This window comes from Talpa europaea (genome assembly GCF_964194135.1).
Source record: "Talpa europaea genome assembly, chromosome: 9".
In the NCBI taxonomy this organism is placed as follows: Eukaryota; Metazoa; Chordata; class Mammalia; order Eulipotyphla; family Talpidae; genus Talpa; species Talpa europaea.
Window position 1 is genome coordinate 57,170,999 of NC_140076.1, and position 24,416 is coordinate 57,195,414.

The window sequence follows — 24,416 nt, forward strand, 5'->3', positions numbered from 1 at the left end:
AGCAGAGAATCAGAAAACCTCTCCCACCTTCCATCTGAAATTCCCAACTTCTGAGGAACCAGTAAGACTGCTAAGTTCCTTTCAACTCTAAGGTTCTACAATTATGGCTTAGAGTGAAAAGGCAAAACAAAGTAAATTTCCTACACATTTAAGTTAATTATGTTTGTAAAAGAATAGTGGTGGGTGTGGATGTGGCTATAAAAGGAAATATAAGGGCACACACACACACACACACACACACAGGAATACAAGTAAAACCAGAAAACAGGAGGTGGAATATATCAACTATCAATATCTTGTCTGTGCTATTATGCTACTGTTTTGCAAAATATGACCACTGAGAAAAATGGGCAAAACTCAGCTTTTCTCTGTGTTGATTCTCCCAACTGTATGTGAATTTATAATTATTTTAATAAACATTTCAGTTACAAATATAGTTACAAAAAAAGGTTACATAAAATTATCTTTAGGAAAAGTAAATTCATGGTTGAAACTACAGCAAAACACATAAAAATATTAAAATGACAGAAACCTTACTACCCAAATATACTTTCATAATATTATAATCCAGTTCCTTCATTTTCAGAGTATATTTTATTTTCCTGCGTGTATCTATAAATAGATGTGTGTTTTAGTTTATTTCAACATATAGTTTTTTTCTTATTTATTCCACAAAGTTTATATTTCAAAGATTCTCACAATAGGGCCTCCCTGGTGGCACACGGGGTTGAGACTGTCCAATGTATGAGGCTGTCCACAGCCACTGCAGCACGAGTTCGGTCCCCAGCCAGGGAGCTACCCATGTGGCGCAGCTGACCTCTCCTGACTTGCCCGTTGCTCCCCTCAGTAGAGTGTTTCAGTCAGTCTGCCTGTTCTGTTCCCTACCGTCTCTGGTGAGTCCTCTCACCCCCACACCTCTGGCCTGTACCCCAGTTCTTGTATGCATAAATAAATAAATCTTTAAAAATAAATAAATAAATAAAATAAAAAATAACAAAGATTCTCACAATATATAGGCATATCATAACTCGCTGAACCAGTTCCCTATTTTTGGAACATTTTAGACAGGCTATTAGATTTTCCCTATTTTAAGCAATTCTATAATAAATTAAATCTAACTAGTTTTGCTGACATAATGGAGAGAACACAGAACATGTCCCTGAATACAAAAATGTTAAAGTTTAAAATAACCTTAGAAACCATCTGACCGAACAATTCCCCTAAAAGAAACATACACTTACACTTAAATCATTTTTTCAAACTTCAGAGATACAGATTCTTTTATTCTGAATTCTTATAGGCTGTTTTCCAAAAACACCTATGTAGATTCCAAGCTTCAGATTCCAAACTGACCTCCCTTCCACTGAGGACACATAGGACTCTAAAAAACTCGGTGCTCACCGGGTTCTATGCAGGTGAGAGGTCTGAAGACTATTAACTATAAAGTAAACCCATCCTTCTGTTGACCTGAATATAAAACTCCTGCCTTAAATAAAAAAAAGTTAAGACACATAAAGTAGCCTGTAGTTATGGAAATTATGTGCCTATGTCACTTTAGGAAATAAGGACAATGCACTATTTCAAAAGCTTTTTATTAAAAATACAGGAAAGCACGACCCATCCACTTTGCTCGAGATCATTTTTGACACTGTAGACTCAAGTAGTTAAAGCATAAATACATAAATTATAGAGAAAAAAATGTTATGACTTTGGAACATGCTAGTTATGGCTCATATTCCCATTCTCTATGACATTGGAGAAGCTATTTAACTACTTTAGTTTTTATTTCTTCATCCATAAATCCTCCTCCTAGCATCAACGACTGAAATCTCCTGCACACACAAGTACTCAGCAACTCACTGTTATGCAAACATTTCTTTTCTACATTTCGAGTCAGCTCCTGTGTGGAATGTCCTCCCCCACTCCCATCTCCACCTGAGGAAATCTGGCCTTCAGTGTCAGCTGTAGATTCTCTCTTAAGAGAACAGAAGCAGACCTCCCTGGTGGCACAGGGGTTAAAGACAGCGCTATCAAGCTATCACCAGCCACAGCAGCATGAGTTCCATCCCCAGAGGCCACCGAGCAACCCACATGGCACGGCAGACCTCTCCTGTCTCGCCCACTGCTCCCCTCAGCAGTGTATTTCAGTAGATCCACCTGTTCTGTTCCCCACTTTGTCTCTGGTGAAGTCTCTCTGGCTTACACCCCAGTTCTTGTATGCATAAATAAATAAATCTCTTTAAAAAGAGAGAGAACAGAAGCCTTAATCGACCCACAAAGTTACTTCTTGCCCCTACTATCTACCACATGCTTTGTTACGGCTCCATCAATGCCTGTCTGTGCTGTTGTTCAGGAGCAACTTGAGTGTCAGTTCTGTTCCTGTTTCATCTGTGCATGGTTTTGCTAACTGTATTGTCACATCAAGCCTGGCAGCTCACATCCTCCACTGTGGCTCCAGCTACTGGATAAGAGGTACACGGTAACACCTACTAAATTAATTGAATTCTCTCCTCCTGGAATTGAGATTGGGATTCAGACAGATTATCAGTGAAGATTGGTTGCTTGAATTAATGAGTTGTAACTTGGGGCCAACAGGGAGACCATGTACACAGAGGTGATAAGAAAGCTAATCTACGGAGAGAGAATGAAGCAGGGGAGAATAAATGCACAGAACAGGGCAAAACAAGAACCAAGAACATTGCAAAGACAAGGAGTAGCTGGAAGTCAAAGCCTAAATGAAACTGGGCTCCACTGTATGATCCTGGAACCCAGAAGTTAACCTGTCTGTGACTTTATAACAACTCCCTTTCTTTGGTTTTTCAATTAAGATCCTTTGAAATGGGGGGAAGGAGATGGACTGGCCGAGGACTGTGGGTGCTTTGGTGGTAGGCGAGCTACAGTGACCATACCTAAGGGGAGAAATTCTATACTGTCAAAATATTAACAAAGATATAAAACTTTATTACTAAAAAAAGAGGAGTGGTGCTTTAAAATAGGCTTTATTACTTGCAACCAAACAAAATTTACAAAGACATGGGTAAACACTCCAGTACTTTTTTCCTCTGGCTCTTTATAACTCTATTTCTCCCTCTGAAGATATTCTTGCCAACTTTATCCAATAATTTCAAATTCTACCAAGCCCTCAAGGCTGACCCTAAACACAACTTACCCAAACGACACTATATAGTGTCGTTTCTGTGACGGCTCACGTACATTAGCACTTTTCCTTACTCCCCTGTAAACCACTTCCTTTCTCCAGGCCTCAATTTCCTCACTCATAAAATGAGTGGATTGGATGAGGCTGGTGGTCATCAAACAGGACCCTGGCCAGTGCCAGGACCCTACCCACAAGAAACCACTGCTAAAAGAAGAGAGACAAGTGGTCTCCAGAAAGCAGTGCCAGCCTGCCATCTTCACTTTAGTCAAAGTTGCTGTGGTCCATCTATTTCACATATTGAGTCTGGATAAGGATTTACTGAGAAAAGGAAGGTAGTACTAATCAAATTTGAAAACTTCAAACTAGATAGCCCATAAGGCTCCGTGATTGCAGTGGCAGCAGTGAAATAAAATCAACAAAACATTAATATTTTATTCGCTACTCCCTGTTCTAAAAACTCTATGTCTGTCAACATGTTTATCATCATAACAATCATATAAAGTGGGTATTTTTAACCTCATTCTGAAATGAGGACCCAAATCACATAAATTATATCTGGCAGAAGCAGGATTCGAGTACAGGAAACACAGACCTAGATCTAAGTTTTTAACCACCATCCTGTCTTCTAAGTTCCTTTGAGGGCATGTACTGTTGGCTTTTTGGTTCGTTTTATCTCACCACATAGTGCTTGGGCTGATAGTCACTTAATAGTGTTTGCTGAATGAATAAATGTTTGAATGAACAAAGGAAGTCTATCCTGAATCCCATAAAAACAGACACAGGGGCCTCCCCAGTGGCGCAATGGATTGAGCACAGGGCTTTGGAGCTGTCCGCAGCCTCTGCAGCGCGGGTTCTATTCCCAGCCGGCCGGGAGACACATGGCGTGGCAGACCTCTTCTGTCTCACCCGCTGCTCCCCTCAGCAGTGTATTTCAGTAGACCTGCCTGTTTTGGTCCCCACTCTGTCTCTGGTGAATCCTCTCACCCTCCTGCGCCTCTGGCCTGTACCCCAGTTCTTGTATAAATAAATAAATCTTTAAAAAAAAAAAACTGAGACACAAACAAACTTTCTAGGAATTCAGCTGTCTCCAGGTACTAGCCCCAGTCAAACAGTACCATTTTGTAACTCAGGCCTTTTCCATACCAATCCCAGAAAAGCAAAGAACATTTTGCAGCCAGGAAGAATTCTTTTTCGGTCTGATATGATCTGCAGTGCTGACAGTACTATCAGCTTGATGGGTCCATGGATGTAAACTGCATCAACTCCACAATCTTCAACTCATGATCAATATGTTCATTCCTTTATATCAACCTTCTCACTATTGATATTTTGGGTTAGATAATTCTTTGTTGGGGGGAGCTGTCTTGTTCATTGTAAAATGTTTAGCAGTACCCTGGCCTCTACTCACTACATGCCAATAAGAACTCTTACTTGAGCCTGCCCCCAGCTATTGTGACAGTCAAAATGTCTCCAGAGATTGACCCTCATTGATAACCACTGTTTCACATGAATTAGCTTTTGTAGAAATTTTGGAAAGGAATGAATAAAGGTGAAGAAAAACAATGCCTAGTCATGCTTAGAACATAAATGCTCACTTCCTTTCATCCTCTGAAACTTCCTAGGTATCATCCTCCACACCAAAATTATTCTTGAACTGGGTTGAATTGAGCTGCCACAATGTATCAAACCTGAGTTTGATACAAGAGTTCTGCTAATAAATAACCAAGAGTTCTGCTAATAAATACCCCATACATTTATGAGGTGTATATGATGACCTTTGCTTCAAAACTTATGAACAATCCCAGAATGAATACAGTGGGAAAAAATGCTCAGACACTGTTAAAATGGATTGAAAAAGGATCCACCCTGAAGATATCTCAGGACAATGAGGCTTTACTGCACTTCAGTTTCTTGAGACAACCAACACTTCTCAAGCATCTTTTGTAGTGCAGGAAATGCATTAGCATTTCTCTGCATCTTATCCTTTTTGATTTCCCATGCCCCACTGAGAAGAAAGTCTTTATCTCTTATCAGAAGGGGCTCATATGGGTAAAATAACTTGCCCAAGGTACAAAGCTAGTCAGTGATATCAAAACTTGAATCTAGAACTGCCCTTAGCTCCAATTCCCGTTCTCTCCCCATTGTCCTACTGTACTATTCTATATGAAAACTAGGAGCCACAATCAACAAATCTGCCAAGAAAGTAGCAGAAAATCTTTTCATTCATGCTTTATGCAAAGGATATACTGCAAAATGTTAATTATGGTCATCCATGGAAAGTAAATTAATCCATTATTTTTATTTGTATTTTTTTGCATTTTCTAAATTGTTTTGCCTATGTTGTATTACCTACATAATAAGATGCAATTAAAATACATTTCCAAAACCAAAAATAATTCATGCAAGTATCAATAATTAATACTGTTTCAAGCAAAGCATTATTATTATTCCTAAGAAGACAGTCCAAAATTAAGAAGTTTGATAATACTCAGCTTTGACAAGGATGTGGAAAAACATGCAGCCTCATACACTGTTGGTTGAAATTTAAGTAGGTGCAATGTTTAAAGATAGCAATCTGGCAAGATCTAGGGTAATGTGAAGTGTATAAGCTCTTTCTTCTACCAATTCTGCTATAAGAATTTATCCCATGAGTATATCACCTTTAGAGTATACAAAGCATACGTTCAAAGATATTTACTACCTATCAAAAGAGGAATTGGGACAGTGGCATTCAAAGCAGTCATTGGAGACAGTGAAGGACATCTCTGGGTAATAATGTGGAGAGTTGCACAAAACATAGTGTTAAGTAAAAACCCAAGTTATAAACCAGCATGCATGCAAGGATTTTAGGATAGGGTCTCCCTGATGGCCTAGAGGTTGAGTCTCATCATTACCAACACGACCGTCCACTGCGCACCCTGAGTTCGATCCCCGGCCAAGGGAGCTAACCCACACATGGCCCAGCAGATCTCTCCTGTCTCGCCCACTGCTCCCTTTAGCAATAAATCCTCCTGTTCTTCTCCCCACTCTGTCTCTGGTGAACTCTCTCACCCACCCAACCACCCACGCCTCTGACCTACATGCCAGTTCTTCTATGTAAAAATAAATGAATAAAATCTTTCTTTAAAAAACGATTTTAGTAGGGCCTCCCCTGGTGGCACAGCGGTTCAGTGCTGGGCTGCGAGGCTGCAGCACCGGTTCATTCCCCAGCTGCCGGCGAGAGTCCCACAAAAAAAAAAAAAAGGATTTTAGTACATACATGTATACATTAGATACCAATGTGTGTACATGAACATGTGGTTGTATATAAGCTTGCATATGCTTAGAAAATTCTGCAGGTATATACCAAAAAATTAACATTAATTCTCTCTGGGGAGTAAGACTGAAAGCTAGAGAGAAAGAAATGGATGTTTAATTTCATATTTATATCACTTTCTGGATTTTTGAAATTTTCTTTTCATAAACATGTATCACTGCTATAATAAAAACAGGGGGTTTTGTTTGGTTTGCTTTTAGTTTTTAAGAGACAAGAAGCCCAGCTCTCAAGCAATGACTTGAAAACAAAGCAACACACGAAATAGAACTGTCTTCTGTTACAACTGCAAATGTTCACAAAACAAGACAGTGTGTGAAAGCCTCCCAGGCTCTGTGTGCCAGTGAGAGGCATAATGGAGACAGCTCTCTCCTGGCACACTGAGAGACAAAGCCAGGCTCCTAGTCTGCTAGAGGATTTAATGGCTGGATTTTAAGACCAAGAATTAAAGTGAAATCCAGTTATGCTTTTGAAGCAACCTAAGTCAATTTCTCCAGTAGTTAAAACCCTGTCCTAGTCCCCAGCTTGTCTCCTCCCAAATTAGTTGATCAGCTCTCCTCCTTTGCAAATCTCTGTCACGATCCAATATGTCAGAAGACCTGGGGCCTGCTGCTGGCTTGGCTGTGTATTAATGCATTGGACTTAACAGAGCTTCTCATCTTTAAAGCATATTGTTAATGCCACCTACTTTACTGGAAAATTGTAAGAACTAAATTTGATAGGACATAAAAGAACATGTTGCCAACACCAAGATGCTATGAAAATATTGTTTCATTTGGGCAAACTTTAAAAAAAGGCAGACCACTGAAGTTAAAAGGACAGTTGCTGACATTATCTATGGTGTGTAATATATATGTCTATAGAGAGAGAGAGAAAGAGATAATATAACATATTATATATTCTATCTACAATTTTGAATACCTAAGAAGTCACTTCAAATTCTTTAATGAGACATTCAGTCTAATGGGTCTCTTAAAAACACAATTCCCACATTGACATTCTCAGTAAGAGCAAATTATACCAGTAACACACTCCTTTCTGCAAAGCTTTCTTCCTATTCCAGATCTTTACACTTGCTGTACTTAATACTTTAAATGCTCTACACTCAGTTTTCTTTTTCTTTTTTTCTTTTCTGTTTGCTTCTGTTTCTTCAGGTGTCATTTCAAAAGTTTCCTCCTCGATAAGGCATCCATGATCATGCTCTGTATAACAGGAACATGCTCCTCCCACCACCATCCTGAGTTATCCTCTCTTCACTCCAGCCCCTCCGTAGCATTTAGCATGGCATAGAACCCTTCATTATTTATTGATTTGTGGCATGGCTTCTGCTCTCTAAGGACTTAACAGAGTCTAAGGACTCAGCTCACAAGTGCTGAGATCTTACTGCCTCATCCTCCACTGTATCTGGCTCTGAGAAGAGTGTCGTACGTAATAGTCAGTCAGGAGACATTTATGAAATGAATGAAGAGCTGTCCACTGCAAAGAGCTTTCATCTACAGGCTCACATTTCACCTGCAAAGCAGGCAGGAGCAAACAAGATTTTTCTCATTGAATAACCTGCCCAAGGTCACAGGTTGTAAATGACAAAACCAGAACATATATCTGGGGTCTCTGACTCATGATTCCCCACTGTTCAATAACATTCAAATATCAGACCTGGGGGCCTCCCTGGTGGCGCAGCGGTTGAGCGCTGGGTTGCGAAGCTGCCTGCGGCCTCTGCGGCGCCAGTTTGATCCCTGGCTGCTCCCCGGCCACCGGAGGAGGGTCCCATATGGCGCGCAGACCACTCCTGCCGCCCGCTGCTCCCCTCAGCAGTGTACTTTGGTCCTTCTGCCTGCTCTGCTCCCTGCTCTGGCTCTGGTGAATTCTCTCACCCTCCCGCGCTTCTGACTGTACCCAGTGCATGTACAAACAAACAAATAAATAAATAAATAAAAATACATGCCTCTTAAAAAAAAATATATATATCAGACCTGGGAAGGGTTGAAAATAGAGCAATTTATCTAGGCTTCAGCAATAGGGAAGGGAAAGAGAAAGATCTGCTTTCCTGCACGGGAAGGTAGGAGAGGCAGGGAGGGAAAATGGCAAGCTATTACCTTGCAATCCCTAGCTGTGAATTAGTAAGTAATTTTTTTTTCCTTTATCTGAATGAAATGCAGCTACCTCTGGGATGGAGCCTTATGAAATCTCTTGTCACCACATCACAGCACAGAGTACTTGGCTAATTGAAGCAGCAAGTGAAATTTTAGGTAGGTCAGATGCAATAACCCAAAATGGAAAATAACACCAGTGTTCACACCACAGGCAGTTGGTTGGGATCTAAGACACACACACACACACACACAGACACACACACCCCTTCCTAAAACATGGGGCTACTCTTCTCCTAAATATGCTGACTCACTGACTGGGGAAATGTGTAGAAAAACCAGATAGGAAAGGGGAAAAGGAGAGAGAAGATGGGAGCAGAAGAATAGAAGACAAAGGGAAGGTGAGCACAAGAAAATTGAAGATGGAGGACCTCCCCGGTGGCACAGCATGTTGAGCGCAGCACTGTGAAGCTGTCCGCAGCCTCTGCAGCGCCAGTTAGATTCCCAGCTGGGCAGGGAGATACCCACATGGCATGGCAGACCTCTCCTGTCTCGCCCGCTGCTCCCCTCAGCAGTGTTCTCAGTCTATCTGCCTGCTCTGCTCCTCACACTGTCTCTGGTGAATTCTCTCACCCTTCTGCGCTTCTGGCCTGTACCCCAGTGCTTGTATAAACAAATAAATTTTTAAAAAGAAAGAAAGAAAATTGAAGATGGAGAGGAAGGAGAAAGAAGAAAAATAAAGAAAAGAGGAGAGAGAACTGCAGAAAAGGGAAAAGTAAAAGCAGAACAAGGATAACAAGAAATAAGGACTGCTATTCAGTAAAGATTTTTATGTCAGTGCTCAAATGACCAAATGCTGGCACAAGGCAATTCATGAGATTTCCTGGGGTCAGGGCTTTTTTCATGTACTTGTTTGTTTCCATAGAAACCATGCTTCAATAATTACCTTCCAAATTTTTTGGTGCTTAAGCTTTCTTCCTATGCTTTCATCACCAGGCAAGGACACAGACTCAGGGCTCCCCCAGTGAGAATGGGCATAAGGGGAATCACTGGGGTCTTTGGTCTCACCTCTGGATTCGGCGCAGTGCCACAGAGCTTGGCTTCTAGCCTTTCCACTGATTACCTTCTCCTCCTCCAGCAAACATGGGCTCTGCTCGTGCCTCCTGCCCCTCAACAGCACTCACCTTTCCCCCTGGAGATATGCACAGCCTAATGGGATGTCTACCAAAAACAGAAAGCCTGGTGAACCTTGTGCCCAAGCTGATAGTGCTTGTACTGCACTTGCAATATAGAAAACTAGGTGGTCACATTTTCCACTTCTGGCCAAGACTGGAAAACTACCTCCTCTCTTCCTGCCACCCAAGTTAGATGTCTTCAGTCTCCCCTATACCTATCCCAATCTGGTCAGTTGTCAGTCTGTTCATTCTTTTGTGTGACATTTTTCCAGCTGCCTTTCTTCCACAGCCCCACCTGCGCAGCCCTGGCTTGGACCTTCATCCTTTCTCAAGTCATCGACCAACCATCACTTAATTTTCTCTCTGCCCTCCTGGTGCACACACTCTCTTTCAGTACACCCTCTCTCCCCAAATCAGACTCTCCTGTGGCTCAGGGATCTGTTTCAAGCAGCACCTCAAGGAAATCTGATGTAGCCAGGACACAGCTGAGAATCACAGATGAGAACCATCCTTGACACTCATAAATTATCCCCAGGAGTCACACATTACACTCTTCACCTGAGGCAGCAATAGGATTTTTGGGGACTGTAGGCACTTTTGCTTTCATGTGCCCTTTCTGCCATCTAAAAATATTATATATTGATAATATATATTTTTTTTCTGCATTGGTATAAAGATGAGCTCCTTACTATAATACTCCTTCACTTTATTCTGGTTTTTAAAAGAAAATAAAATTAAATCAATTTTGTGGGCCTTGAAAGAATCATGGTCTCTAGGTTTTATGCCTTTCAGGTACATTGGCCTGGCTTCAGTCCCACTCCCAAATCTTCAGTGCCTTCCCACTACCTAGGGAATACAGGCCAGTCTCCTTAGCAGGCCCACCCTGATGGGGGTTCAATCTGTCTTCCTGGTGCTACCCACTATAGCACTTCCCATTTATCTGGCCCTAAGTGCACTTCTCTCAACACACCATGAACAAAGGAGCCTCTGTGTCTCAGCCCAAAACAACTTGCCTTCCCTTCTGCACACACTGACTTTTGGCTCAAGCCTCACTTTCTATTGTGGCCTTCCCTAGTATTCCTGATTGAAATTATGATTCATTCTTCTATACCCCGTAGCACTTTATATGTTTATTATTACACCATTTATTCACATTGCCTTTGCCAAATATACCCAATACTGATGTGCAATTCTATCACAGAATAACATTTCTAAAAGCAGGAAGTGGTCTACAACATAGCCAAACGAACTTGCCAGCAGGTAAGGTACTACACCACAACAAGCCAACAATGATTTTCTGCATGTACAAACCCACCACCGCACAGGAGGTGCTGAGCCATCTGATTGCTTTGTTGGTGGGGTTATTGGCATTGTTAGCACACACAGTAGAATTTTAAGTGCTATCACTAGTACCTTTTATAATTAAGCTCTGATGCATTATTGAAATAACAATATATACTAAATCTAGACTATGGTCTATATTCTATTTACCTAACATGCCAGGTAGAGGAATTAGAAATAGTGGAAATTACCAGATCTTTTGGCACATGCCATGAAATTTCTAATTCTTTGGACCATGAAAGACTTATTACTCAGACACTGAGCTGCTCCATCAAAAGCTTCCAAGTAAATTTCAAGAGACACAGTTGAATATGCAGTAACTATAATTACTTTTTTTCCCCTGAGTTACAAGTTTTTCTAATGAGAAAATGCAAAATCTAAACTTGAGGATTCTTCAATACATCTAAGAACTAAGGATTCTTTCCAAAAGGAGTTCAAGATAGTGAGTACAGGTTATAAAAAGCAAGAAGTCACCACAAAGCTTACATACAACTGCAAATGGCCAAAAGTGATTCTAGGAATTCTTATGATTAAATTTGAAAATGACTAAAATGCAAACTTTGTGGTACTGATGAAGAAACACACAGGTCCACAGATAAAAGTTACCTACTGCTAGTCTGCAAAAAATATTATATAATTTAGTGTTTGTGCTTAAAAAAGGCTACCTTGAGTGGCGCAGCGGTTGAGTGCTGGGCTGCGAAGCTGCCCGCAGCCTCTGCAGCGCCGGTTCGATCCCCGGCCACTGGCGAGGGTCCCACATGGCACAACAGACCTCTCCTACCGCCCACTGCACCCCTCAGCAGTGTATTTCATCAGTCTGCAGTTCTGTGCTTCTGATTGTACCCAGTGTTTGTATAAATAAATAAATAAATCATTAAAAAAAAAAAAAAGGCTACCTTGAGGATGAATCATACAATAGATTGGTAAATTTTTGGTGAAGAAAGCAGTCTTTTATAAGCTAGCTATTTCTTCACATTTCTACATTCAAAAACTCCTGGGGGTCTGGAACTATGTATTAATTTTCTTTCTCTTCCCTCCAGTGTCCTTGCATATGAAAAATACTCATTATTGAATTGGTCTAGTTTTCTGCCAACAGTTTCATTTCTTTCAAGTCTGGCCTCGTTTCTGTTAAAAGCTAGCTGTACGCTTATTTTTAGGTTTAGATGGGCATATTTCATTGTAATTTCCCTTTTTAAAAATTCAAAAATCATTCATGCTTTCATTCATTCAGTGAGTTTTTATCAGGCTCCTAAAAAATGCCAAGCTGTGACAAGAATACAAAGGTGAATAAGACATAGCCTTGCTCTGAACTTTACTTACAGTCTAGAGGGAGAGTCAGGCCCGACAACATATCACAACTCAATGTGATGAGCACTGTAACAGAGATGTACAGGCTGCTGGGAGAACATGGAGAATCAGATTCACACTAAACAAAAGGTATTTTAGCATTCTTTATTATCCTTATACTTTTAAAGACCTTAAAATATGAAAACAGATTTTAATTGTACTACTTTTTTATGGCTTGCCATTAAGAACTTGATAAGTAAAGCTTTATGTCAGAAAACTTCAGTGACTCAAGATTGAGAGTTCTTTTTTTTTTTTTAATATTGAGCAACCACTTTTTATTACATGTTATATGCGATGAACAAATATAGGCCAGACTGTGTACCAATAGACTTTCTGAGTAGATGATACTTTCTGAGTATCTGAATAGATGAGCACCAAGATGTGCTATCACAAAAGGTTTTTCTCTGATTCTTTACATAATACCAGTTTGTTTGTTTTTTTTTTAACTTTTTCTTTAACCCCTTGATAAAGGTATCAATGGGGGTATCAATGAAAATGTAACATATTACATTTAAATTGCACAATGATAACTTGATGTATATATACAGAGTGAAACGATTACCACTATCAGGTTAATTAACATATTTATCATCTAATATAATTACCTTCCCCCCATTTTTATTTTTTTTATTTTTTTAATTAATAATAAATTTTATTTTTATATTCTAAAGACACAACTAAACCAAAACAAACCCTAGAAATGTTACTGCAAAACTGAGGCTATCAGAAGGCAGGGGGGTACTGGAAGCAAAGGGAATAGGGGGCCCCATGGAATATGGTGGAAGAATATGGGTGTTTGGTGGTGTGTGAGGCATAGTAACATACATCTGAAAAGATTGAACCTGTAGCCCTATACAATATGCAGCATTGTAAACCAACATGACAGCAGTTAAAAAAAATACATCTTGGGCCTCCCTGGTGGTGCAGCGGTTGAGCGCTGGGTTGCGAAGCTGCCCGCAGCCTCTGCAGCGCCAGTTCAATCCTCAGCCGCCTGGCAAGGGTCCCACATGGCACGCAGCACTCTCCTGCCGCCTGCTGCTCCCCTCAGCAGTGTACTTCATCAGTCTGCCTGTTCTGTTCCCTGCTCTGGGTCTGGTGAATTCTCTCACCCTCCCGCACTTCTGACTGTACCAGTGCTTGTATAAATAAATAAAATAAATCTTTTAAAAAAATACATCTTTTTTTAAAAGTTGGGAGTTCTGTTTTTGTTGATTCTACTTTCCCTAGAAGATGAAATGCACATAAGAGAAATATGGGGTTTCTGAGCTAATCAGCTAGGACAGTTGAAGTGCCATTTGGGATATGAGACAATGATCTCCAAATGACAATCTTTTCTAGAGAATTATTTCAATGAAGAGAAAGGGAGCCAAAGCAAGCAGTGAGTTCTGCAAGACATACCCAGCTAAGGGGCTTCTTTGGAATCTACCACAGGAGAATGTTGACTTGGAAAATAATTACATTTCTCTAAACATCTGTTACTCTTTCATCTAAAAGTGAAAATCAACATGGATAATATTGCTTCGGTTTCAACAATCTGTTGAATTATGCCTAGAAAGAAAAACAATTCTTTCAGTGGAGGAAAACTTAGACCTTAAGTCAGAAAACCCAAATGTAACTGTTATCAACTCACTATTTAACCTTGAACAAGGCTCCTACCATCTCTAAAAGTGTTTTCTCAACTGATAAATTGGAAGGGTACAGACAGCAAAGTGAAGAAAATTGCAAATGTTATTATATGTTGTTTTCATGAGAATAAACAAAGTTCTGGGATAAGAACTACTAGGATTCTTCTTTTATAAATGGAGAACAAGCTAGGGTTTCCAGCGAGTTTGATCCCAAGTCGCTAGGCACAGGCACATGATGCTTTCTCTACCTAATAGAATTAAGGGGAAGAGTCCACTTGTTCTATTATAAATAGTTATGAAAGTATAAGGTATTGTTGACTAAGTTTTACATTCTCAAGAGGAACTTCAACATACTTTTTCCATTTCTGTCAGAGCAAAATCTCATTGAGCCACAGATCCTACTCAACATGCCACAGTATAATCAGTTGAACAAATGGGCAGATTGCTGCTGCTTTAGAAATTATCCAAGAGATTAATTAATATGTTAAATAAATGGACACATTTACATCATACTCTTTGAGGATCTTAGAAAAAGGAACTACAATTAGACAAGACACATATAGTTGAACTACTTAAAAGACCCATTAAGAGAAAGGGTCCGGATCCCTCATCCAAACCAAACAAACAGCATCCTCTCAAACAAATTGCATTTTCAATTGAAAATATGTGTCAACATAGTCATAAGGTGCACAGCACTGATACAATAAAGCCATGACACTCCCCTATCCAGAAAGAGGAGTGGGGGAAGGGGACATCCTACAACCCCTGTATGTAGCACTAGTTAGATCATAATGAACAATCTTAATAAAAATTCTTAATAAAAATTCTTAATAAAAATTATTTTATTAAGAGCAGTATTCTTAATAAAAATTCTTTCCCATTACAAGTTTATCAAGGCAATTCATTCTTCTTTTCTAAATCTATTTTTAGAAGTCTAATTTATTGTACAAAAAATGAAAATGATGTAAAAATATATAAAATAAAAAAATTTTAAATTAAAATATGTCTAATTTAATGAAAAAGACATTCCTTAAAAAATCAGGATCTGTATGGCAGGCTCCTCTGTGTTCAAATTATTGCCTTCATGAATTAAATAATGACCCCCTAGAGGTCAGAAGTGTCTCCTTTACTACTCTCTTTCCCAAAGATCTTAGCACAGTGCCTGGTATATAACCCCACTTGGGTAACAGATTTTGAATTTGTTCCAGAATGTAATATACTTTTTTTTAAAATCCAAATCTTAACGTTAAAGTCCCTATGAAAATACATAAAAATTCACATTTCCCAGAAGTGGGGCTTCTTCACACTCATTTAGAAGCTGTTCTTTTTCCCTCTACGTTTAAAAAAAAAAAAGTATTGTGATAGCATTATTTAGAGTATGTGAATCTTTTTTTTTTTTTAAGATTAAAAGGACACACATCCAGTCAAAATATGGTTTGTACTTTGATATACCAAAGATTTAAAATAACAAAAATCAAATAACCAGGTACAACATCAATATCAAAGTCCTGGAAAACCATCAGTTCCTTGGGATAATCTTAATGTCAATTTAATATGGAACTGAGAGAACATCTCACCAATACCTTTTTAAACTTCAATACCAGTTTGCATGGCTAAAATTCATTTTCAGCACAGGACACTTAAACATCTGTAGACAACATTTCATTCCACTTTGGGATGAGAAAATATAATGTGGTAGTACAGGGAATGCCATTACATAATTAAAAGAAATAAGCAACTATTTGCAAATGGTAAGAATTAAATTCAGTGTGGTTTCATTACTGTCCAAACCAGTCAACATGAATCTTTCTTTTGGAATCCTCAGTTGTCCGACATTAAAGTTACCAGTGTAGAACAAACCACTGGGCACTTTAATTATAAATTATCTCTATGTAAACAATCCTTGGATTCTGGTTCATTGAAAAGGTGAGCAAACAGCTATAATACTACTCCTGGTCCAACATGGACATATTGTTTTTCTGTGGAAAATGCTAAAAGATCATTTTCAAGAAAGAAGCCCAACTTGCTAAAATGCTTATAAAAGGCATTATAAGTCCAGATACAAAGTTTAGAGGCATTTCCATTTTCCTGACATATAAAGATTAATGAAAAATTAATACGCTTAATGCAAAAAAAAAGACAAAGATAAACAAGATCAAAGCCAACAACTGATTAAATAAATCATAAACGCTATGTAAAACAGCTCTAGATTCCAGGTACAATTGCTCAAGAAAGCTTAACAGCATTAACCCTAGCAGACAGCAGAGTTGAGAAGAGGCGGAGCTTTATAGAATTGCAAATAGCATAAGCATTATGAGAATAACAATTGGGATAAATACCGTTAGCAGGCTGCAAAAACAATCAACGCACTTGCTGCTTCACCTCTCCCCCTCATTCAGCTGGGTAGTGCAAGCAGCTGCTTCTCCCCCACCCCCTTGTTCCCAGCCACTCCCCGAGCCACCCCGAGCTTCTCTGGTCCACTCTTCCCACCCCTTTCTGCTCCCCTCCCCTCCCCGCCCACAGATGGTGTGCTCAGCAGCCAGGCGAGCTTAAGAGGTGCTCGCTGCGGTCACTGGGCCTCCGGACTGATCTAACGTTTCCTCGCTCCCTAGACTAGAGAAATTAGAGACACGACTCCCTGGTGGCATTAGATGCCTTCGCCTCCACCCCGCCCTCTCCCAGGTCAGGGTGAGGGTGGGCGCCCGGGGCTGGAGCACAGGGCCGCGCTCCTGGCCCTCGGCGCTACCTGAGCTGTCCATGGTGCTGGCGCGGTCCAGCGGCTGCCGGGCGGGACTGCGCGCTGCCGCCCCGGCAGAGACTCTCTGCTTGCCGCCACCCGCGCCGCTCCCGGCACTCAAGTCCCCGTTACTGTCCACCAGCTGCAAGGATTCATAACCATCGTTGCTGGCCTTTTTCCGGTAGCTCCCGAGGAGGCTCATGGGCAAGCCCAAAGAAGAGGGGGAAAAATCAACCTGGGAGACGAAAGGAGAGGTGGAAGGTGGAAAAGGCTAAAGGAGGAATTAAAAAAAAAACAAAAACAAAAAAGGTGGTGGTGGGGAAACCATCAAGTGCCCGACATGACGCAAAGAGGAGGGAAAAGAGGGAGCGGCCACCCGAGAGCAGGTTTTCGGGGCGCGACGAAGCCACCGCCCTGGGCTGAGCGCGGCTCTGGGCACCAGGCGCGAAGGCGGAGGGCGGGAGGCGGGAGGCGGGAGGCGGGAGGTTTGGAGAGGGAAGGGCGCGAGCGAGCGGGTACGCGCGTCCTCGGGGGCGCCGCGGAGCGCTGGCCCAGCCGAGCTTCGGCCGGGGCCAGCCACGCTGTAGTTGGGGTGTGCCCGGAAGCAATTCTATAGGTGTCACGCGTCGCCCCGCCGCGCTGCAGGGCAGCTCCAAGCGCAGCTGGCCCGCGGGGAGGTAGGAGGCGAGGACAGGAGGAGAGATGCACAGGGAAGGGGGGTCTAGGTGGAAAATGGGGCGGGGTAGAAGTGGGAGGGGACTACTACAACAGGGGTGGAGGGTGATTTCTCGTGCGTGAAATAAAGAAAGGGGCTAGATGTGTCTGCCTGGTAAGCTTTGGGGATGAGGGGGTCTCTTGGTTAGATCCAGACACGCCCATTTCGTATAACTTCACCTATATTTCCTGGGAGATTCTCAAGTCAAAGCCCCAGCCCGACGGCTACCGTCCTGGAGGACAGAATTGTACTTCAATTGAACAGAAAAAGAACGCATGTTAAATGCCAAGCTGTTTGTATGCTTAACAACAGTATTTTGCACATTTCCCAGAATGGGGATGATCCCTAAGTGAGACACCAAAGAACTGGCTATTCTAACGCTAGGAGGCAGTTAGGATCCATCCACCTGGTGGGTAAATGTGACCTTCAGTAACTATTTGTTGAACAAATAAATTTGGGGCAGGAGTGTGTGCAAGGTTGAGTAAGGTGCAATTTCAGATCTGCCATTATTTAGTACTGAAGAAAGAGCTATACCACTCAGCTGGCTAGACGAATGGTTGGGAAGAGAGACAGAGAAGGATTTTCTTTCCATTCTTCCCCTTTTTTTCCTTGAAACTTCTGGGCAAAGAAAGCAGTTACTAGTTATAAAAGGAAAATTTATTACAAAAGTTAATGGAGCTCAAAGGTCAAGCCTCTTTCATGCAGAAGCTCCTTAAAAAGTATGCAGTTAATTTTATGTTTGTGATTTTGTACTTTTATTCTTTAGGAGGACCCCAACATTGTTACAAAAAGTTTATATTCACCTGAAATTGGATCACTTCAGGTGAAGATCAGGTAAAAAAAAAAAAAGTACAGGTAAAAACTGCACTTTTCCCTATTCAGATTTGGAATGATTAAATGAGGAGCTTTTCAAAATTTCTTCCAGCGACTCTCATCACCAAAACAATAGGAAAAAATGTCCGTATGTATAAAATTTGCTTGAACCCATATACACAAACCCAGCTTCACTTCTTTTTCACCTTTCATAGCTTTCTTTTGGTGTTATTGTCTGGATCACCTAAGGGCACAAAATCAAGTGTTTGCATCTAAGAGGCTTCAGTCCAAATCATTTGGGACCCAAAGAGTTTCCTGGAAGTTCTGGTTCTACATAATGCTACATAAAATACATTGGATTGAAAGACATTTCCTTGGGCCTCCCCAGTGGCGCTGCCAGTTGAGCACAGCGCTGTGAAACTGTCCGCAGCCTATGCAGCGCGGGTTCAATTCCCAGCCAGTCAGGGAGATTCCTTCACGGTGCAGCAGAGCTCTCCTGTCATGCCCACTGCTCCCCTCAGAAGTGCTTTCAGTCTGTTTGCCTGTTCTGCTCCCCACTCTGTCTCTGGTGAATCCTCTCACCTTCCGGGCACCTCTGGCCTGTACCTTGGCTATCGTATAAATAAAAAAAAAATCTTTAAAAAAAGAGACATTTTCTTGTTCAAGTATCACTCAAAAGCAGATTCTTACAGGAAGATGATGAATCAGGACACACCAAGAGCATGGCCTTCAAGATCCCTCCAGTCTCTCTGAGAAGACCTAAATTCCCTGATTAGTTGCTTTCCTAACTGTGTATCTGACAAGGATGTGGTCTGATCTGAATCTCAAATCACAATTAATGCGTATTTATAACAAGATCAAACAACTTGAGCAGTCACAGGGAAAATTGTAATAAAATTTTAAGCACAAAGTTTATGCTTCCAATTTTCAAAGCTATTTTAGTTATGTAACTTAATTACTCTACAAATTACAATAAATCTCTTCCAATAACATTTTAAATTTTTTTTGCACTTTTCTTTTTCCTTTAATTCATTACTGATCCAGAGGGAGAGTAAATACCAGGTATCTAGCATGTACACAGTGACAAATCAGAGGTTTATTATCACTGGATTAAGAATCTTCAAGAAGGCCTTTTTTTAAGATTTATTTTATGTATTTATGCATACAAGAGCTGGGGTGTAGGCCAGAGGTAGGGTAAGAGGGGGCAGGGTGAGAGGATTCACCTGAGACAGACTGGGGAGCAGAACAGGTGGACTGACTGAAATACACTGCTGAGGAGAGCAGTGGGAAAGACAGGAGAGGTCTGCTGCACCATGTGGATTAGCTCCCTGGGTAGGATCAAATTTGTGCTGCAGAGAGCTTCATAGTGCTCAGACTTAACCCCTTGTGCCACCAGGGAGACCTGAGAAGGCCATTTCTGAAAGGTGATATTAATTAATTTAAAAGCACTCAGTTATTTTCGCTCAACAGTTTGCAAACACACTGCTGGAAGAAATTATAGATGAAACATATGCCTTTGTATTTTTGGAAATCTATTCCTCAGTTTGAAAATTCAAAGAAAAACATGATTGGGCTACAGGGACTATATTTTTATTTTTACACTTAATTTAACAGAAACAAAATCAATCAGAATAACTATTAATAAACTTACAAAACAGGAATATATAAAACATATTAAATCAGAACAATACATAGTTAGATTAATGCATAACAGTCTAAAACTGGTTTGTGGCTTAAATTGGAATATATACCAATTTCAACACTAATTTTTTAAAAACATTTATTTATTTATGCATACAAGAGTTGTGGTACAGACCAGAGATGCGGGGGGGTGAGAGGATTCACCAGAGACAGAGTGGGGAACAGAACAGGCAGACTGACTGAAATACACTGCTGAGGGGAGCAGCGGGCAAGACAGGAGAGGTCTGCTGCGCCGTGTGGGTCACCTCCCTGGCCGGGAATCGAACTCGTGCTGTGGATTGCTTCATAGGGCGGTGCTTAACCCTTTGCGCCACCAGGGAGACCCCAACACTAATTTTTCTTTACAATCCTAAAGATCAAATTCATAAATCATTAACTCATCCACGAAAATCATTCTTCTACACAATAATATAGAGCATGATAAGAACACCATTATATAGTTACAGTCAGAATTAAATCAGTAACTGACATATAGAGTAATTAGTAGTAGTAGTAGTAGTAGTAGTAGTAGTAGTAGTAGTAGTAATAGTAGTAGTCTGACTTGGGTACAACTCTATCCTCATTGCCTGAGAATCCTAATTCCTCCCATGGGAGGAACTCAGTAAAAGCTAAGTGTTATTTTCTTCCCCAGGATATTAGTAAAGGAACCATAGCTATGTGATTTTGAAGAGAGCTTGGGCTTAAGGAAGGGAGATGACACTATTAAAATCCAAGATGGGCATTTAGAGCCACACTCTCCATTTTTCCAAGATCAAGACTGCTCCATAATTTATTTTATCTCAATAACATCACCTCACATATAGGGCAGAGCCAAGAACTACATGCTCTCACTGGGGGAAAAGGTTCTTTACCTGTCTTTTCCATCGCTGACTTCACTTTTATTAAATAACTCAGTGAAGATTTTCCACACAGGAATGAATGTTCAGGAGACAGGCTCTGCTCCTCCACATCCCCTCCACCCCCAAAATGCTCTCCCATTGGAAATGTCAAATTGTTCTTGTGGTGAGGACAGGAACTGAGTATTTGCCACAACCTATGCCAGAACCTCTAGGGTTATGGTCTGTGCGTTTTGGTTTCAGGAATTATAATACATTCATTAAGATTTAGGTTCTGGAAACTTATTTCCCAGGACTGAATCCTAGTTACATGGACTCTTAGCTCTATGACCTTGAGTCAGTCACTGAAATCTCTCTGTCTCAGTTTTCTTCTCTGTAAGCAAGGATAAAAGGACCCTCATAATAAGGTTTTAGTGAGAATTAAATTAGTGCCTAATTTATGATAAGTGCTTAGCAAATTTCTATTATCACCATTACTGTCTACTATTTTTATATGGATAAGTCACTTTTTCAAAAATACAATTTCCTATCTGCAAAATTAGTTTAAATTTTGCCTGCCTACTTAAAAAGAACTGTTATTATGATGTATGTTAATATAAATGCATTATATATAATGTGAAGTGATTGTTCTGGCTTCAGCTTTTAGATATTTTCATGCAGGTCTTCCCTATTAGAGTTTGGATTTCTTACAGACTTTTGCTCAAGTCTATATCCCCCATGACACCCCAAAAAGCAATTCACACTACTTACAGATAAATAGCCATTGAGTTAATAAATTAATGAAGAAATAAACAAAAATGTATTAGTATTGCCTAGTCTAGTGATTTTTTGAAACTACACGTTGTGATCACTTGTAGAATATAAGATAAATTTAACAATTCATGGACCTCATTTTCATAAAAATGAAATAGGTTAGAAAACATCCATTTTGGCACGATAAGAGGTATTTCTTAAAACATTGTTTTAGGTTTGTATGGTGTGTGTCTGTGTCTTTGTTTCTGCTCAATAATGGCATAAATCAACCCTGTCACTGTGGGTCTTGATTATAAATGTTTGCACATGAATATATGGCAGAATCTCCAGTACTAAGTGGTCCTCATGTTCCCTATTGTGAATGCTCTACACACTGCGACATCTGCACTCACTTGGATAAATGGACAACAAAGAATTCTGGCTAACCAGACAATAAATGAGGGCAGGAATTCCACTCTATTCTCTCTGTTACAACATGCATTATGATCAGGTTTCTAAAATGCACTTGTTCAATTTTCTGCGTTAACGAATATAAATCAATACACAGTATTGAAACCTTTGGCAATATGACTTAGGTATATAATTCAGAGTATCTCTTTATTGAATAAGGTCTGTGAAAATAAATGGCTCAAGACACTCCAACTAGAGACCGACTGACCACATCTGGTCCCCAGGCAAGTTTTGTTTGTCCTGTATTTTCTTTTTAGCTTAGATGTCTTCACAGGCGGTACGCAGGCCCTAGTTTGCTTGCCACAGTTCATCACTACTTCCCAAGGTACATTCGGCCTACCCTACTTTCAGTCAGCCCTTCCAAGTATTTGAATTTGAGACTGTCAGTGTAGCAAAAGCTGTAGGATCAACAACACCAAGGTAGATGCAAAAGTCATATATTTAGGTCACAGTCCAGAGACAAGCAGCGGTTTAGGAATCCTCTGCTGACTATTATTAATCAGCAGAGAGGTCCTGATAATCTTTCTCTTTTTAACAATAAATGTGATGATGTAGGTTTACAGGATTCTTTCTAGGTCTCAAATTTTCCTAACTTTTTCAAAACTTTAGTTGCCATTTTCCTCTTTCTCCTCCAAATGAAGTCCAGAGGGGAAAATCATGACCATTTAAGTGTTCCCCTTGCTAAGTCCCAGTTATTCAAGGTTTCACTGCATAAATACTGGCAGCTGTCAAGAGTTACACATAGAACAATCCACAAGAGAGAAGAGGAAGTATGCTAGGAAAAAACTGAGTGAGCTGGTAATATTTCATAGAAGAAAATCTCAATTATCCCTATAATGTTCCTTAGGAATGTCTGTTCTTGGTGCCTGAGGGAGTGCTAGTTCTCCCAGAAGACAGGATAAATTTCCAGGCAGGGCATATTTTTAAAGATAACTCAATACCTTGACACTTGTGTCTCATAATAATAAAAATAACTGCCACTAACTAGTTACCACTTTCCATTACTTATCTTGCCTACTTTAACTCTGATCTTCACAACAACCCTGCAAAGGTATCATCCTTATTTTGCATCAAACATGAGTTTCAGTGACTTGTCCAATCTAATACAGTGATCATTTAGGATTCAAACTCCCATTGTTCTAATCATGGCTTGCCCACTACGTCAATCTGAAGAGGCAATTCCAGTGGTCAGAAAGAAAGCTAAAAGGCACTGGATCTTTCCTTGAATCTGACCTGCCTTAGTAAGTATAGAGAGTGAAAAAATGGTTTAGAGCACCTTATGGAAATTACCCTTGCTTTACTACCTTCATGGCAGGTTCTGCCATGAAACCTGAAATTTTCAATTAGTGTGTCTTCCCAACAGTCAATTTTGTTTTGTAAGCATCAGGCTTGGCAGATTTTTAACGTTGTGTTTTTTTTTTATTTATTTATTATGTTTGTTTGTTTGTTTTTTGTTTATACATGCACTGGGTACAGTCAGAAGCGCGGGAGGGTGAGAGAATTCACCAGAGCCAGAGTGGGGAGCAGAGCAGGCAGAAGGACTGAAGTACACTGCTGAGGGGAGCAGCGGGTGGCAGGAGAGGTCTGCGCGCCATGTGGGATCCTCCTCTGGTGGCCGGGGAGCAGCCGGGGATCGAACCGGCGCCGCAGAGGCCGCGGGCAGCTTCGCAACCCAGCGCTCAACTGCTGCGCCACCGGGGAGGCCCCTTAACGTTGTGTTCTGAAAATTAATATATGGCTACTCTTTAGCCTAGTTTTATATAAGTGAAAAAAATCATTATTTTCATTCAAAGCAAGTTCTTTGCTTTAAAAGAAGCTTGACTTCTATTGTGTTTATGCATGTGTATTCACATAAATGTGCACACATGCATATTAAAGAGACATCAATGCCATGAGAAAAACCACTTGCTTTTGAGAGAAAATTTAACTGTTTTCCCTGCACCTGCCACATGCAAATGTTCTATAATCTACTTACCATCATAGCCACAATCTCTATCTATTAAGTGGAGGAGACTACCTGTCTCCCTCATGGGAATAATCAATGCAATAAGGTAAATGAAAGTACATAATAAACACTAAAGCCCTACTCAAATTCGGCATTTCATCAAACCTAAGAAATCACCCACTGTAAATCCTGCCATTAAGAAAAATATTCTAATTGTGAATGCATACAAGACATACTATGAATTTTTTTTAAAGATTTATTTATATTTATACAAGACCTGGGGTATAGGCCAGAGGCACAGGCGGGTGAGCAGATTCACCAGAGACAGAGCAGGGAGAAGAACAGGCAGACGACAGAAATACACTGCTGAGGGGAGCAGCGGGCACGACAGGAGAGGTCTGCCGCGCCATGTGGAATT

General features: G+C 40.5%; 1 protein-coding gene across 1 annotated transcript in view; it reads right to left on the bottom strand.

The window, feature by feature from the left end:
- Positions 1-17,458, bottom strand: part of DNAJC6 (DnaJ heat shock protein family (Hsp40) member C6) — an 84,280-nt gene extending 66,822 nt beyond the window's left edge. Inside the window, exon 1 of the mRNA XM_084243056.1 lies at positions 16,795-17,458. Within this exon, the coding sequence (XP_084099182.1) occupies positions 16,795-16,987 (193 nt within the window). The 5' untranslated portion in view covers positions 16,988-17,458. The remainder of the gene's footprint in view (positions 1-16,794) is intronic.
- Positions 17,459-24,416: the final 6,958 nt, after the last annotated feature.